At 46.8% G+C, this 18,138-nt stretch overlaps 1 protein-coding gene across 1 annotated transcript in view; it reads right to left on the reverse strand.

The window, feature by feature from the left end:
* Positions 1 to 18,138, reverse strand: part of NID1 (nidogen 1) — an 84,552-nt gene that overhangs the window by 34,675 nt on the left and 31,739 nt on the right. The window contains exons 3-9 of the mRNA XM_026504127.4: positions 17,327 to 17,553; positions 14,811 to 15,184; positions 12,075 to 12,224; positions 8,279 to 8,530; positions 5,818 to 6,018; positions 2,887 to 3,132; positions 1,708 to 1,851 (exon numbers count right to left, since the gene is read on the reverse strand). Coding sequence (XP_026359912.1) covers positions 1,708 to 1,851; positions 2,887 to 3,132; positions 5,818 to 6,018; positions 8,279 to 8,530; positions 12,075 to 12,224; positions 14,811 to 15,184; positions 17,327 to 17,553 — 1,594 coding nt within the window. The remainder of the gene's footprint in view (positions 1 to 1,707; positions 1,852 to 2,886; positions 3,133 to 5,817; positions 6,019 to 8,278; positions 8,531 to 12,074; positions 12,225 to 14,810; positions 15,185 to 17,326; positions 17,554 to 18,138) is intronic.

The raw sequence follows: 18,138 nt of genomic DNA on the forward strand, positions 1-18,138 counted from the left end.
TTCTGGAAAACTCTGATGATTAGATGCAAATAGGAAATCTGTCCCCTTCCCAGTTGCACATTACAAGGAACGTGAGCCTCGGGCTGAATTCCACCATGCCATCAGCAGGCTGGCTCAACGGTTATACAGTCTGTTACTGTAAGCGCAAGTCCCTGCTCCCCGTGATTTCAGATGCCCCAGTGAGCACCTCCCGCAGAGTTTCACTCTGCGGCAAACACAGCAACATACGGAGAGTAGGACCTGCCAACCTTTACGTTAAATCAGCACATGAAATCTGCCACTCATCAGAGGGCTGGATTCCAGACCTAAGGCCGCTGTTCCCCAATTTCAAGGCTCACCAGATTCCTTGACCCCAGTCATTCAAGGGGGCTGTTCATCTTGCTGGCCAAACACATGTGTGCATGCCACTCTTTCACTGGGGGACTTCCTTCTAGCATCTCCCACATCTGCTAACGAGCCCTCCACTGCAGATTTAAGTGGCTCTGGTCTAAGCGCTTGACATTCCGGCACTCGTTGCCTCTGCTGGCTGGACGCTTTGCTGAGTCAGGAATCAACTAACTGGCCCTTGGTAGTGGACTGAAATTTAGTCACAAACGTAGAAGTATCCAGGGGCACCTGGGTGGCTCAGTCAGTTAAGCGTCTGCCTTCAGCTCCGGTCATGACCCCAGGGTCCTGGGATCGAGCCCAGCATCAGGCTCCCTGCTCAGCGGGGAGTCTGCTTCTCCCTCTGCCTGCCTCTCCCCCTGCTTGTGTTCTATCTGACAAATAAAATCTTTAAAAAAAATCTTTAAAAAAAATAGAAGTATCCCGTTGTCGTGGGTAAGTATTCAAAATTAAACTATTAATCAAATAAGTTCAGTGAGAAGGCAGAATACGCATACGTGAGCCAGACTCAAGTTCCAATGTTCCTGTGTCACCGGCGCACTGTGATGAGCCACAGTGTTTCTTAGCCATAGAAACAGGAATGAACCTGCCACCCAGTGGAATGGCCACTATCAAAATAAATATATAAATAAACCACAATAACAAGTGTTGGCGAGGACATAGGCAAGTGCAGCCCTTGTGTGCTATTGGCGGGAATGTAAAATGGTACGGCTGCCACGGGGAACAGTGTGGCAAGTCCTCAAAAAATCAAACATGGAATCACCCTATGACCCAGCAATTCCACTTCTGAGTATATGCCCCCAAACACTTGAAAGCAGGGGCTCAAACAGGTATTTGTACATCCATGTTCATAGCAGCATTATTCACATTAGCCAAAAAAAAAACAAAAAAACAAACAAAAAAAAAAACGAAGCAACCCAAGGGTCCATAGACAGACAAATGAATTAAAAAATGGTAGTGTGCAAACAATGGAATGCGATTCCTGCCTTAAGAAGGAAGTTAGTTCTGACCCAGGCTACCATGTGGAGCCTTGAGGACATTATGCTCAGTGAAATAAGCCAGTCACAAAAGGACAAGGACTGTGTAATACCACTCTATGAGATACATAGAGGAGTCACATTCATGGAAGGTAGAATGGTGGTGGCCAGGGGCTGGGGGGACAAGGGAATGGGGAGTTGTCATTTAATGGGGACAGAGTTACAGTTCCACAAGGTGACCACGGGAACCCCAGGTGCGTCCCCTGGTGCTTCCCTCACCCCCGCTCCCGGACACCTCCTCCCAGCCTCCTTCCCAGCCCTCATAAGCCAGAAGGGATGGCTATACCGGAGCAGGTCCTTCCGTCCCCTCGGAAGCCGATGGAACACTCGCAGGTGAACTGAACCCCAGGGCCAGGGCGACAGGCCGCGTTGGTGTCACACCCGTGAGTGCCAATGTAGCAAGGGTTCTGCAGGGCATCCGGGGAGCCCTCTGTGAAGGAGAGACATGGAAGCCAAGTGAGTGATTCAGGAAAGGCAGCAGGTTTCCTCCTTCCGCAGAAAGTAAGGCCCGGCTGATGACCCAGAGAACGGCAGAGGGTCCCGGAACAAGAAACCAGGCGACTCCTGTGCCACCCTGGGGCAGGATCAGCAAACCACGTCCCTCCAGATTCATGCCTGTTTTTGTAACTAAAGTTTTATTGGAAACCAGCCACATCCATTCACTTGCATATGGTCTGTGGCTGCTTTCGTGCTACAATGGCAGAACTGAGATCTTGCGACAGGCACCGTAGAGCCGGCAAAGCCTAGAATGTTTATTGCCGAGGCTTTTAAGAAAAAACTATACCACCTCCGATGCCTAGAGCCACTGCTGTCAAAGGAGGAAGAAAGACACCTGCCCTCCTTCTGCTTTATGGAGCTAAGCAAGGACAAACGCGGCCAGCTGGAGAGGTGACCTGGGTATGCACGGAGTACCAAAAAGAACTGAAAAAGAGAAAAGACCCTTAATGCCAGACCCCAAACATACAGAGCCCGTGGGGCTTGAAGATTCGGATGATGTGAAGTCTGACACCGAGACGGCATGCTACTCTCCAAATGCCCGCTCCTTGCATGTAGCCAGAAGCATCCACAGACCAGACCTCGGCACCAGCGACGTGCTACCACAGGGCAGGGGGTGCTGTAGGCTCTGCGCCTGACTCTCATCAGACTCTATTTAGATCTCCTCAGGCCTGAGCACACCTTCCCAAGGCTGAGCATGACAGTGTTCGAGATGTCCCGCCAAAGCCAGCCGTAGCCTTCGGATGGCCCACTCCACCCCACACAGAACAATGAAGAGGCCTGGGGTTAGCAGAACAGAGATGTGTAAGTTTTCTGAGAATCATAGATGACGAGATTATTTATTTCTGTCGGGACATATTTTAGTGTCCTTTTCTTCTTACTGAGAGTAAAAGATGAGAAACAACACATGGAGGAGAAGGCAGAGATGTGCAGGCAGAGACACCATGCCCAATCTGAGCTTCATTCCTACCCCGCACAGGACCAATGGAGTTGCTTAGCGCATAGCGCAAGATCTTCTCCTCCTGGTTGTACAGGACAAACACGCTGTCCACGGAGAGCTGCTGGGTGTTGGGCAGGGCCGGCCGGGAGGTGTCGTGGGTGCACTCCTGGAAGGTGATGGTCTGGCGCCACTGGTAAGTGTAGATTTTGGAAGGGGCAGCGCCATCTTGCTCAGGCTCCATCACAGTGTACTCCCGCGTGGAGGAGGATGTGATCACTGGGATGCGGTGGGGGAAGAAGGGAGACAAACAAGGCAAGAGGTTTAGTCAAGGGCTTTAAGACCATGGGCAGTATTCCCTGCCCAGATGAGAGATCAGATGAACGGGATACATAAGACCACTCACTTCTGCGTTGGGACTCATGGTGCTACCTAGATTTCCCATTCTATTATGGTATTGTTTGCATTAGTAATATTTACTGCTTTCTCTCATCAAATGCTCTTTGTAAGTTCTGAAGCCACCCAGAACCAAGCCAGAGATTAAGGTCTGCTGAAAAGAGTACATGCTTAAAAGCAGATACACCTGAACCCTGCACCACGGCTCACAAGGTGTGAGATCGCAGGCTGGTTACAATTTCTTTAGCCCCTGTTTCTTTACAGCATGGGTTGGGGTGAGAAGGACATAATGTGTGTAAAATGTCTGGACCCACGCAGGCTAACACTACTAAGACACACTACCATTTATGGAGCATTGACCACGTGACTGGCAGAGAACTCACGGCTTCATATAGCTTATCTCACTTGGGGTTCAATAAATAGCGGCTGTTACGTATAACCCTAGATGAAGCAGTTCTTAGACACTAAAAAAGAAAAAATGAGACACTAAATGGGTGTCAGTAGCCAATTTCTGAAAAATTACTAAAATGCCATGAGCAAACGTCAACAGAGAAGAGAGACAATCTTCCCTGCTCAGGAGAGAGCCTGCTTTTCACTCATATGATGAAACACTCAACTTCCTATTAAAAAAAAAAAAAGAATAAAAGGCTCTTTATATCTGTGTGCTCTGCTGCAGTTCATAACAAAAGCCAGAGGATAAATAAAAGATTAGTGTAAGCTGCCTCTTGTCCAGCTCCCACGTGCTACGTTGCCAGAAACACCATCTGGTCGCAGGCTGACTGCAGACTGGGGTCCTGCTGCTCATTCCACGTCCTGGTCACCAACCCTCGTGGTCCCCAGGAGAGCCCCATCAAGCCACAGAGCCATGGTAATTAGTACAACCTTTCTGGATGGCAGCTTAATGAGAGCCTTTAAAAAGTTGTATTGCTTGGCTCAGCAACTCTATTTCTAGGAACTGAATCTTAGAAAAGAATCAGAAATGTGGTCAAGATTTATGATGAAGATGGTCCTTTCAACTCATTATGAGATGGGAAAACTGGAAATAACTTCAGCTTCGGAAAATAGAATGGTTTAAATTAATAGACATATAAGAGAGTAGTGCAGATTCATTAAAAAGTGTTTTCAAAGCCTATTGAATGAAACTATAAAATATTCAGGATTTGAAATTAACTGGCAAATGAAGATATAAAAATGGGGTATAATTGAAATTTTATTTAAATAAAAAACTATATACCCGGCTGTAGAACACATAATAATATTGCACCAATGTGAAGTTTCCTGACTGTGATCATTGCACTGTGTCCATACAAGAGAATGTCCACGTTCTTAAGAAAAATGGGTGACTTATTTAGGGAGTGGAAGAGCACAATGACTACAATTTACTTCCAAAGAAATGTATTATTTGTAAAATACACACACACACACACACACATATATATATATATGAGAATGATAAAATAAATATGGCAAAATGTTCACAATTGGTGAAACTGGGTAAATGGCAGGTGGAAACTGTGCTACTTTCAACTCCTGTGTAAGTTTGAAATTATTTAAAATAGTACATTAAAATACAGATATATACATATATACATATGCACATATATTCACATACAGATGCATAGCCATGCTGTACCTTATATCCCTCAGACTTACAAGATCTATGTTGAAATATTATATATATATATATATATATATGGAGTATTTTTTAAGACTTTTATTTTAAGTAATCTCTACACCCAAGGTGGGGCTCAAATTCTCAAATCCACAACCCCAAGATCAAGAGTGCCATGCTTCCCCCCACCCCAGCCAGCCAGGCGCCTCTGCTAGGGTATTTTATATATAAATGGGGGAAAACCTGAAAGGAAATAATTTAAACCTAATAATAATTATGTCCCAGTTTTACCATTATGCTTAATTTCTTTTTTTTTTTTTGGTACTAATTTTCTATTAGTGTGTACTATGTCTGTAATTAGGGGAAAAGGTGATTTTAATAAGCTAGTGCCAGTCTATTTCCTGCTTGGAAGCCCAGGGGATGGCCCTTCCCAGGGCCACTGTAGCAGTGGGTGGGTCTGGGGTCAGTGGAGAACTGGGGTGGTCCCCCCAACCCTCCCATCACCTCCCCTTCACCCCGACATCCTCACTCCCTCACCCCCACTCCCCACGCAGCACTGGCAGCTCACCTCCTCACCCTCACCTCCCTTACGCCTTCACCCCCCAACCCTCCTACCACCCCATCTACCCCCTCCCCCTCCCTTATCTCTTCCCCCTCCCCCCTTACTCCCTCACCTCCCACTCCCCACGCAGCACTGGCAGCTCACCTCCTCACCCCCACCTCTCTCACCCCTCACCCTCCAACCCTCCCACCCTACCCCATGTACCCTCTTCCTCTTCCCCCCTCCCCCTCACTCCCTCAGCTCCCACCCCCCAAGAGGTGCTGGCAGCTCACCCCCTCACCCCTGGAGGTGGCACTGGCAGGTCACCTCCCTCACCCCCACCTCCCTTTCCCCTTAACCCTCCACCTCCCTTACCCCCTCACCCTCCACCCCCCACGCAGCGCTGGTGGCTCACCCCCACGAGAGTAATGGTAGAGCTCCGTGTAAGGTTCGATGTGCACGGAGGAGCCGAACGGGATGTGGGGCACGTGGCCCTCCAGCTCCGTGTTGATGGTCAGGTGTCCATGCTCGTCGATGCCACTGAACTGCTGCTTGATGACCAGCTTGCCCGGGTAGCCCACGAAGGTCACCTCGGCCTGGCGAGTGAACTCGCCTCCTAGAAAGTAAGGTCAGTCATTCTGCCGTCTGGGAAGCCCCCTCGTGTCAGCGCTAGGCTGGGGGTGCTGCTCACGAAGGAGGCTCGCCCCTCCTCCATAGGCGCCTTAGTTTGGTTGGGACGAACGGAGCTGGTGATGCTGAGGACAGAGCCGGGACGTCCGCGTGGCCCAACTGAGTCACGCACGGAGGAGAGAAGCTGCTTCCCAGCCCCACACCAGCCTCTGAGATGGGGCTGGCTCAGGAAAAGTGCTGGAAAAGGCAAAGGACCGGAGTCTGACTCCCAGCTGTGCTAGGCAGTGACTGAGCAAACGGGAACAAGGTACCTACACCCCCAGAGCCTGCATTTCTCGATGATACAAGACTGATGCAGGCTACGTTGTGGAAACTGGGTGAGATAAGTACGTGAAAAAGTGCTCTGTCAAATGTCAAGCGCTCCAAGATGTCAGTGATGGGGACGACGGCTGGAACAGCTCAGCGCGCTGCTCGGGACGGCTGAGTCGCTCAGGGCAAACCGTCGCCGGTCCCAGAAACCACCTGGGGAGCACGCACTACGAGTGCTGGCTCGGCAACTCCCCTCAGTCTGTGCAGCCCCAGACACGCAGCAAAAATACCTGCCCTGCTTCTAGATGCTTCTTTTCCACGTTTGCATACTCCCAGGGGCTCATTCTGGCCAGCAGCCCTGGAGCCAAGAACGCTCTTTACATTTTTAAACGGTTTATTAAAAAGTCAAAAGAACAATATTTCATATCATATATAGTATCATATATATTTCATATATATTTCATATATATAATATGAAAATTATATGAAATTTAAATGTTAGTGCCCAGTAGTAAAGTTTCATCAGAACACAGCCACGCTTACTCGTTCACATATTATCTAGGGTTGCTTTTGCGCTGCAATGACTCAACAGAGTTGAGGAGTTACAACAGAGATCATATAGACTAGAATATTCAGGCAAAGCAAATATTTACTATCTGCCCCTTGGCAGAAAGTGTGACAACTCCTGCTTTATGGTAAGTACCCAAGTCCCCGGCAGATATCCAAGTGCTAACCCAGGTCCTGGGGCAGTTAAGGGCCACCGCAGTAACAGAGATTGGCTGTGGCAGGGAATTTGTCAAGTCTCCCTCGGCGCTGCTGATGTTGATGTCCTTATGAAATATCGCCAGTTTAAATTAACTCACATACAAAGCAACACCAGTCTGAAAAGCTGTGCAGGGAAGGAGTAGCTACGTCTGTGGGTCTCACTGCAAAGCTCAGCTGTGTCTGCAAAGGAAGGAGCATGCTGCACGAGAACATGAACCCGGTTATAATACTCAGCCTATATATGCCTGAGGGATAGAGAGAAAAGATATTAGGCCATCCATTTGATATCTTACGGGTAGGTCCACCCTTTTTCAACTATATGTCCTCTCCTTTTTTAAAATGGCCACATTTCAGGAAGCTATGTATTTATGCTCTGTAACTTTTGGAGGGTGAACCTTGCAAAGCCTAGAGACCCTGCTTCAGTGTTTCTGCAAGAAAGCCGTGGTTGAGGCTCCAGCGAGGCGAGGCAGCGGGGAGAAAGCAGATCTAGGCAGTCAGAGGCAGCGGTGGGTTCCTGTGACCCAGAACAAGAGGCCCTGGAGAGTGGCTGGAGAGGAAGGACACAGCCTCTTGCACCCAAGCTGTTCCAGAAAAGGGCCTCCAGCATGCACAGGGGAGCTGGCCTCAGCAGAACATGGGAGAGGTCACAACCACACTATGGAAACATCCCCCCCCAACCATCTGCCTGCGTGTCCGCTAAAAACTGAACTGTCCCTGACAGGGCACAACCTCCAAGAAGCTCCAAAGAAAGTGAGGTTTGCTAAGACTTGGGAGGATTATGTTTATCAGGCTTAATTTTCCACCTAGAAATGACAGGTTCCTTTTCTCCAAGCAGATACTGAAGAAATGTCAAATATCAGATTAGGTTGGTTGGGAATTTGGAGGCAGGCTTGATAAATAGAATGAGGAAAACTGGGAGAGCCCCATACTTCGGGGTGCTCTGCTGGAGACTTCTAAATCTTCAGCATGAAATCACTCCCTGATCAAAATGCAGTTCTAGATAGCCTTAGTGAGTACATATTAATGAACAAATTACTGATGATTTTACCTCGACATCTCTTTCTGGAGCCACAAAACGCTCATCAGGAAGTTGTCTGCAGACATGGACTTCCCCTTCCATTCACCCCCAGGCTCCCCAAGCAGCACTAATGGTAATGTCTGAGATAGATTACCTGTGATGCTGAACCCATTCTTGAACCCATCCTGTTCCACTGCAAACATCCATCCAATGATGCCTCCAACAGGGGCCAGAGGAAGCAGGGAATAGCCAACAGTCTCGGGAATGGTGCTGATGGCTGTGTAGGAGCGCCCGTGGTTCATCACCACGTACGAGTGAAGGTCGGTGTTCTCGAAGACGATGGGGACCGGGTCGTTGCCCACAAAGATCCTTCCTTTCACCTTGCCGTTAACTCGCTGGGGGGAACCTGAGCACGAAACAAAGAAGCCAGCCTTTTCAAAAAGAATAACATGCCTGGTGGGACCTGTACCTATAAAGGAAAGAGGCAGAACAGTGTTGGGGTAAAGGGCTTTGGGTTAAGTGAAAGTAATTGTTCTCGAGAGGACCGTCCCCACGACTGTCTGTGAGCCTTAGAAATTCCAACATCCTGCCTCCCTCCCATGCTGACCCATAACCGACATCGCGGAAGTCGCTCCAACGGGAGTGCCTGTGCGATGGAGGAACCTCAGGGGAAATACAATAATCTCGGGAGAAGAACAGTGGCACGGGTGATCGAGAACTAGGGGATCCTATCACTGATCACTTTGGAGCGTTTAAGGGACAGAATGAGTCGTTTCGCTGGGACAGAGGGTCAAACTGGATGGTCCTGGGGATCTGGGCCGTTCGGCAGCCTCATCTGTCGCACATCTTAATACACAGCTCCGGCTCAAATACGGTTCTCTCCCTGAGGGTGAGGACCGTCGGTCTGGGTCCTGGAGCTTCGTTTGGCCCAAGCTCCAACAGACGGGACACCGCAGACATCACGCGTCACACAAACACGGCCAACGGCCCGGACCGGCTCGTGGACTGCGGCGTGTTCGTGGTCGATTGTTCCATTCAGACAACTGGCAAACACGTGAAACCTACTGTGGAAATTTAAAAGCTTTCTCCATAAATTACCAAACAGTATATAGAGAATACTGTTTTTGTTTAAAAACACATTCATAATAAATGTCAGCGTATACCTCGGGGAAAAATACCAGAAGAGATATACACAAAACTGCTAACAGGGGTTAACTCAGGGCAATACAATAAACATTCGTTTTCTATAATATATGCCTCTATGTTTTGTGAATATCTATAACTTGCATATATTTCCGTTGAATCAGGAAAACGTAAGATCTAAAGAAATGAAGTCGTTCTTGTATTCAGATAAGAAAATGGAAGGTTACCATATGACCCAGAAATTCCAACTCCGAGGTATAGTCCCAAGAGAACAGGAAACCTAGGTCCACACAAAAACTTGTATGCAAATGTTCTTAGTGGCATTATTCATCATGGCCAGAACGTCCATCACGTATAACCGTGCAATGGAATGTGCAGCTAGGAAAAAGGAACGAAGTCCTGACGCCTGCCAAAACACGGATGAACCTTGAAAACACCAGGCTAAGTGAAAGAAGTCAGACACAGAAGGTCACGTATTGTATCATTCTGTGGAATGAAATGGAAATGTTTCAGAAGAGGACAACCCATAATGAGAGGAAGTAGATCAGTTGTGGACAGGGGCAGGGACCTGGGGGATTGAGAATGACTACTAACGGATACAATGTTTCTTTCTGGACTGATAAAAATAAAAATGTTCTACCAAATAGGGGTGATAGTTACACAACTCAGCGAAGAGCCTAAGACCCACCAAACTCTGTGCTTTAAACAAGGGTGTTAATTATATCTTTAAGAGAACTGAAGGAAGAGGTAAATAAGTCACCTTGGACTGTTCAGGTTTGGTGCAGAATTAAATTCGATCAGTTATCGGTTGCACATACGTTGCTTCTCTTCCTAGATTGCCAGGGACAGGACGTTCATACCCAGCTCCTTCCCTTGGGCCTCAGCAGAGTTTTCCGCACACAGTAAGTTCCCGGTAATGTCTGTTGAATAACACTGGACAGACGGGCTCGCATCTGAGCATCCTCGCCCATGTTCAGAAGACCTTTTGCTGTGTTCTATACACCCCAGGTCATTAAACAGGGTCACTGACAAGCCAAGGCATACTCAACACACACAGTATTTCTGCACACAAACTGTGTCATTACACTGGGGAGTGCTATGAAGTTGGAAGACTAATATCAAAAAAATGCATCCCCCAAACAATCACAGAAACAAGCAGGAAAGCCAAGTGAAGGAAACCAAACAAATTCTTTCCACCAAACCTTGAGCCAGAAAAATGTTTCAAAAGTAGCAAGAATCCAACAAATATTTAAACCACAGAACTATTATGGGGGCGTGTATATAATGTCAAAATATGGAGCTGAACAGTTTGTTATAGCTGAGCTTGCCACCAAACACAGACTGCTCAGCACTTCCAGCTCTGATATTCGGCGTGGAAAGAGCTAAGGAGGTTGCTCTTTGAGAATGAGCTTTCACTGCAGATTCTGGAAGCTTCTCACAGGATAAGAGAAGTATAAAAGCCAACCCTAAAACAAAGAAGCAAAGGCACATCATGCCTGGGGTGGTGAGATACAAGAGAAAACATTTACAGAAGTTCGAAACATCCACCCAAATTAACATGAAAAATTCACATAATTTTCTTTCATTGCTTCAGACGGTATTTAACAAAACTCACTTTATCTCCTTGTGACCCGGAAGGAAACTTTTTTTAGCAAATTAAATTAACTGATTTAACTACAGCTAAGGCTGGGGATGTGAAAAACAGAAACCATTCCTCCAACTGAGTTTTATTTAGTCAAATTTTGCAAAGCAGTTGAGGTTTCTCATTCAACAAGAGGCAAATGACCAGTGAGTGACAAGTGAGGTGACTTGGCGTCTGAAGGGACAAATGTTCAGTATAGTAGGGTTTTTGCTGCTTTTGTTTTAATCTTAGTTTATGGCCCCAGGCTTCCAGAGGTCTCACTCTCTGAGTAAACCATTATCCCAACCCTCTAGACTTTCACGGAGAAGATTCTCCTGTTTACCCGAGAGCATCAAGACTAGTCGGTCCTCCTAGGGGCAAAGCTCAGAACAATGTTGACCCAGAGCTGATTCCATTCCGGAGTCAGCCCCACAATGGGTTTGGCACTCCAGAATTAACTGGTGCACCCCTTATGCTCTGCCATCATCACGCTGTGATTTTAGGGACATGAAGAAAGGACAGCCTGAGGGGAAGGGTGATTGGAATACACTTCTCCCCACTACAAACTCTGGTCCACGCCTGCCCACTGTGGCCCGGCTGGGGTTTAACAACCATTAGGACACTCAGATCTGTGAGCAATGCCACAGAGGAGGTTGGAAAGAAAGAGAGGGAAACGAGAGGCATTAACGATGCCTGGTCCAGGCTGCATTATTTCAACACTTCAGCCTTGGTCCCACACTAAGGGCAGTTGTGAAGATGGGCTCCCATGGGCAGTCATTTCCCAGATGGAGAAAACTACAGCATAAGAAAGAAAGACACCTCACCCTATTAGAAAAATGGGCATTCCCTGAGAAACCCCCTTTAGAGAAGGATGAGAAAGGATGGGAATGAGAGATTAAATATCATTTAAAATCTAATATCTACTAAAAACACTACACACCTTTAGAGATCTGGGTGAAGGCCAACATTTCCAAACAAACCCCCAAAACAAAAACTCCACTCCCTCCTTCTCCCCACGCACAAATGGAACACATAAAAGCCAAATACCTTCTTTTCTTTTTTGAGAGAGAGAGACAGAGCGAACAGAGGCAGAGGGAGAGACAGAATCCCAAGCAGGCTCCACGCCCAGTGTGGAACCCGACGCCGGGCTCGATCTCACAACCCCGAAGTCCCCGAAGCCAAATACCTTCCGCAACACATTGCCGGCCGTTCCCAGTGTAGCCAGCCGCGCAGCTGCAGCAGAATCCGGTGGCGAAGTCCCTGCACTCGGCATGCACGGAGCACTGGTGTCTGTTGTGGGCGCACGTCTGGCGGGAATCGGTGTTGTAGCTGAACACTGTTCGGAGAAAACACGGCACACCTGTCAGCACTTGGCACGGCAGCGGACCGGCTTCGTTATTCCGTGCGCTCTCGAGCCTTGCAGGAATTCCCATCGGCGCGGGGGATTCTGGGACTGCGCTCACAGCCCGTGGCTACCGAAGCCCTGCGGTGGTTCCTGTACTCCAACCACCAAGGCAAACGGGTCTGAAAGCAGTCTGAGAAATCACACGGTGTTATTTAAAAATGCTATAATCCAATGTACTAGATCACTGACTCCACATTATCACTGGATCACTACTAGTTTACTGCCCCCCACTATCAATCTTAATATGGTGTCCAGGAAATGTGGTCAGATTAGCTTCACATTTTGGGACAGACCTTAATTTTTTTTTTTTTTTTTACTATCTTTTACTGTGGCAAAAAAATTATATGTAAATAAAATTTGTCATTTTAATGACCTGAAAATATTCTTAAACTTTCCCCTTTTTCTCCCAAGGGGAAAACTCAGAAGCTCTTACATTCAGAAGCTGATTAGAAATAATTCCTTAGTCATACTTGGTCTAAAGGTCTTTGACCCAAGAAACAAAAAGAATTTCTATTTCAAATTCCGACCTCCCAGCTTCATTTCGTTAGATTTATGAACTAGCTCATTAAATTGAATAATCCAGAGCAAATTAATTTGGAATGAAGTTCAAAAGCACAGGGGGGAACGGGCTTTTAGAAGGGATAATGATCCAATTTATAATGGAGTGTTACGAAGGAAGATAACAGTAAAGTTTAACCTCAGGTACACACTCAGAAGGGAGTTTCCAGTGCGTACAAAGGTGGCGTTTGCCGCTGGAACACTTGGGCCCTGAGCTGAGCACATAAGACGTGACTGCTTCAGCTCCAGCTGTGGGCCCAGCTCCCAGCGGGTCCCTTATGGCCTGCGTATCTGTGGGTGACTTTTCAAATAACACCAGGAACGTACTGCTGCCTACAGAAAACTGACCTTTCTAATAGGAACAGTGAAATAAAACCGTGGGATGGAGGGACAGAAAAATAGCTGTTTTAGACACATTTGGGGTTCAAATCTAGGCTTTTATCAGGACCAAGTACTACGCCACCCTAAGTTGTTGGTGCTAGCTATGATCTCATTTCAAAGTGATGGCTTCACAGATGAGAATTCCACAGACACCTAGATAGGGGAAAAGCAGAATAAGACTCCAGACTCAACATCAGTGAGTAAACATACCCCACGTGTCTGGGGGAGATCAGTCTGGAACGACATCAGCAAGTAAACATACCCCACACATCTGGGGGAGGTGAGCCTGGAACCAGCTATAAGAGCAGAGTGTGGTGTGCTGAGAGATGTTAGCATCGCCCCAGGAAATCCAGGGTGCGGAGGCGAGCCCTGAGACATGAACCCATGTCCTCATCACGCCATAAAGGGTAACTTCTCCATGTCTGAGCCTTACAAGTAAGTAAGCACACTTCCCCTGGCCACCAGATCTTGTCCATGCTTTGGGATTCTCAAAAAAAAAAAAAAATTAAAACAACTGCTATGAAACAAATCAGAAGTAAGGAGAAATTAAAATTGAGTGAATTATGTGGAATGGAGTTGATTTTTCTGGGGGTCTTTTTTTTTTTTTTTTTTAAGATTTTACTTATTGATTTGACAGAGAAAGAGGCAGCGAGAGAGGGAACACAAGCAGGGGGAGTGGGAGAGGGAGAAGCAGGCTTCCCGCTGAGCAGGGAGCCCGATGCAGGGCCCGATCCCAGAACACTGGAATCATGACCTGAGCCGAAGACAAATACTTAACAACTGAGCCACCCAGGCGCACCTTCTGGAGGCCTTATAACTTCACAGTAGAAGCAGGAAAGACTTGCAGTGAACATCATTAGAGGCTTGGACCATCTCATTTATGTGAATGTTAGTAGATTATATGTCAACCTGAGGGGTGAATCAGTTCTTTTATAAGACAAATCAAAGCATGCTGGCGCTCAAATGGTTTTCCCTCAAGATGTAGCAAAAATCCGACAGAATATGATTAACTAGAAAAGACTGTATTTTAAAAGTATCTTTAAAAGGGGGATCTATTTGTTTGGCATTTTTAAATCTTCACAAACCAACTCTGAAGCTGACAGGACCTGGGAGGAAAAAATAATCAACCATCCTTATTCCAAAACCAAGAGGAAATAAACGTCAAAGATAAACGGTGTAAATAGCCAAAGAAACTTCTGAAATGTTTTTTCAGGTGGGTGAATATATTTCTGATCCCAGAAGTCACAAATAAGAATATCTGACTTTTAAAATAATTCCAAAGCTCTTTTCTCTTTAAAACAGACAAAAAGGGAGTCAGAGGAAACTTGAAAGAGCGCCCGCTCAGCAGTTCCCCTGTAACCACAGCCCTAATCCCCAAAGATCCCTTGGAGTCTTTGAAGCCGTCAGGCCCATCCTGCGAAGCCCTACAGCTGCCCAGCTGCGAGGGCCGTCCCTACATCTCCAGCTCTCATCCTCCCAAACCACCATAGAAGGCACACAACCGACACCCCCAGCAGGACTCCTGGCTGGAAACCCAAGTGTCCAAGGACAGACCAGCTGTGACGTCAATGGCCTTACCCACTCCTGTCTCCTCAACTTCGTCCACATCTATGACCTGCGCGTGCTGCTGGGGAAATGTCTCTGCTGGCGGCTGGAAAGACCTGGTCCTCTCCGTGGGAGGTCCGGGGAGTCTCTCGGTAGGCAGGCGGCGGGGGGAGAGGACACGGGGCGCACTGTGTGTGCCTGGGTCTCCCCTTCTCCGAGCCTCGTAGGGGAAAGGTGTTGTGCTCACGTCCTCCAGGTCCAGATGTGTCACCAACTCATAGTCTTCATCATCGTATTCCGCTCCGTCATCCAGTCCAAGGCTCACGTCGGAGGGCACCACGCCGCTGGCTGTGGCCGGGCTCCCGATCTCAAACACCCAGACGCCCTGTTGCCCCGAGTTGCTGCTCCTGGAGGAAGGACAGGTTTCTTAGAAACAGGCCAGCAACCCACAAACTGCCCCCACTAACAGGGCAGAGGGAGCCCTGGGGATCTGTGTGTCAGCCCACTGCCTACTTGTCTTGGTCTCTGGTTCTGGCAGACAGCTCCTAAAATCCTTATAATCTCTGCAGTGATAAGACTGTCTCTTGTATGCTAATGACATGATGGGCGGCTGGGACCCTAGGGAACTTCAGGATGGGGGCTGGACAGCAGAAAGACCTAGGCATGATTAGAACTTTCAGCCCCATGCCCTGACTTCCAGAAAGGAGAGAGGGGTTGGCACTGAGTTAATCACCAATGGCCAAGGAGTTCATCAATCATGCTTATGTAATAAAAACCCCCAAATGATGAGGCTAGGAGAGCTTTGGGGTTGGTGAGCACAGGAGGGTGATGTGCCCAGAGCTGGCATGGAAGCTTCAAGCCCCCTCTCCCTCCGATACCTTGTCATATGCATTCCTTCTATTTGCCTGTTCCCGAATTGTATCCTTTAAAATAAACCGGTGATAATAAGAAAAGTGCTTTCCTGAGTTCTGTGAGCCATGCTAGCAAAATTAGGGAACCTGAGCAGGGGGTCCCAGAAACCCCCAATTTATAGCTGACTGATCAGAAGTACAGTGAGTACAGTACCTGGAACTTTTGACTGGTATCTGAAATGGGGCCGTCTTGTGGGGTCTGTGCTCACCCTGGGCTGTCTGCATCGAAACCCAACTGAACTGTAGGACACCGAAGCGATGTCCAGACACTGAGAGAATTGGTAGGTATAGGGGGAAAAAAATCTCACCTATGTGGTATCAGAAGTGTTGGGAGTGAAAACAGTACAGACTTGGATTATCAGAAATGCCAACTTTATCAGCCGTGGTAGCTTGGACAGGTCTCAGTTTACCTCTTCCTGTCCCAAGGATATAGTGAAATGCAAATGAGATTCAGAATCTAAAGCCTTCATGTAATTAAAAAACACAGTAGAATGACCCTAATCTCTCCTTCCTTCTCCACCATTTTTTACTGTGCCTACGCATCTGTGATTGGAAGCGCTCCTATCAGAAACTACGTAAAATGACCAGCTTATACACGGGAAAGAAGGGACAGACGTTACCCAGTAGAGAATCCTGAGCAAAACATCGGGGTGGGACAGGGGATGAGGAATCGAGAAAGTCCTGCAGAAAGAGGGTGTGTCCCAGTCTCTCTGTCCCAGGACTCCAGGAAAGGCAGTGGTGTGCAGGAGCTCATGAGAGCCCGTTGTTTTATTTTAGTAATTTTGCAAGCCAGTTATTAAACAGAGCCACTGGTAAAAAATTAAATCACATAAACTTACAATTACAGAAATGATATTAAAAACAAAGGCCATAAATACTTGAAACTCCTCACGCTGAATTATTTTACTATTATCTATGTTCTGGAAGTTATTGAAGTCTATTGCATCTGTATGGTGAGAAGAATGGTTCTCTTCTCAACTCCATATTGAGCAACATGACATGCCTGGCTGGAACCTGGCCATGAAAGGAGTATTCATACCACAGAAACAGGCAAGCACTATAAATGAGGGCTACCCCCACCCGCACAGAGCCAGGTGCTAAGCACACCATTAAGTCAACGGCAGGTAAGTTTTAGACTCAATTGGATAATATGAAATTGGGAGGGAGGGCGTTCTTTCTCACTTTTTAAGGCATCATGGGAGAGGAAAGATTCTAGTTTTAGAAAAAAGCAGTTCGAGCTCACCCTACTTTTGCCAAATTCCACAAAACAGCCCAAGAGAGCACTAACTCTGTTGTAAGAATTTCTTCCCTAGTCCACGTGGGGGGAGAAGGTTTTTCTCGGCCTTGGGTTCATAGCAGGAGACAGGGTTTGAATAGTGTTTACTTCTAACTTTATACTTGCAGAGGAGATGGGAGAAACTTTCAAATGAGCGTGATATGTAAAAAAGAGGATGCCTGTTCATTCTGACAGTGTATTACTTTGGAAAAAAGCACTACATAATATAAACAACTATATACAAAACTTAAATCTGTAGGAGCATTTTTAGGTAATGTTCTCTAGTGCCCATTATATCATCCTTAATAAAATAACAAAATGATCATTAAGGGGAGACTCTACTGCAGAAGAAAACGGCATACTTGGCCAAATTTCCAAGTGATTCTCTGTCGTTAGCAAATATATTATAAGCTCCTTCGCTCTTCCAGAGTAATCCCTGTACACCTTGACTGAATGCGACCACAGCGGGAACTTGGTTCTCGTCCTTCTTTGAGAATGTCGTATAGAACTGCAGACCGTCTTCAGGATAGAGGAAAATGGCATAGGAGCTGGAATCAGAGGAAGCCAGAACAGCCTGGAATGTGTTTCTCTGTGAAGATGAGTTGAGATTCAGTTACTCAGGAACGTATCGATAGATCGTAAATTGTTCTATTCCCCAGACTATACAGAGAAAGCCGAGAGCTGGCAGTATTCTCACCTTACTCTAAAAGAAGTATTTTTGTAGCAAGAACCAGGTATTCCAGGATGGCTCCACTTAAATATCTCTAAGGCTTTGTCAACATGAAATTTTCCAATTAATTAATGAATCACCTTCTGCATGAAGGGTAGCCAAAAATTATAGAGGGTACCTCTGTATGGTAGCCGAAATCTCATGCCCCTTAGCAAATTCTTACCCTTTGAATTTGTCTCCATGGCCATTAAACATATGAACCATAGTCATCATTTGTCATACATTTATTGAGCCCAAGCAACATACAGCAAGAAAAAAAAAAACAAAAGCCAAACATGAGCTTTGGGAGAAAACAGATCTGGACCCAGATCTTTGTTCTCCTCATCATGGGTTGTGTGACCTTGAGCACGTTATTTAAATTCTCTAAGCCTGGATTTCTGAATTTGCCAGATGGAGAGAAAACCATGTACCTCACAGAGATGGTAGGAGACCTATGTGAGATAT

Source organism: Ursus arctos, unplaced genomic scaffold (assembly GCF_023065955.2).
Source record: "Ursus arctos isolate Adak ecotype North America unplaced genomic scaffold, UrsArc2.0 scaffold_7, whole genome shotgun sequence".
Taxonomy (NCBI): Eukaryota; Metazoa; Chordata; class Mammalia; order Carnivora; family Ursidae; genus Ursus; species Ursus arctos.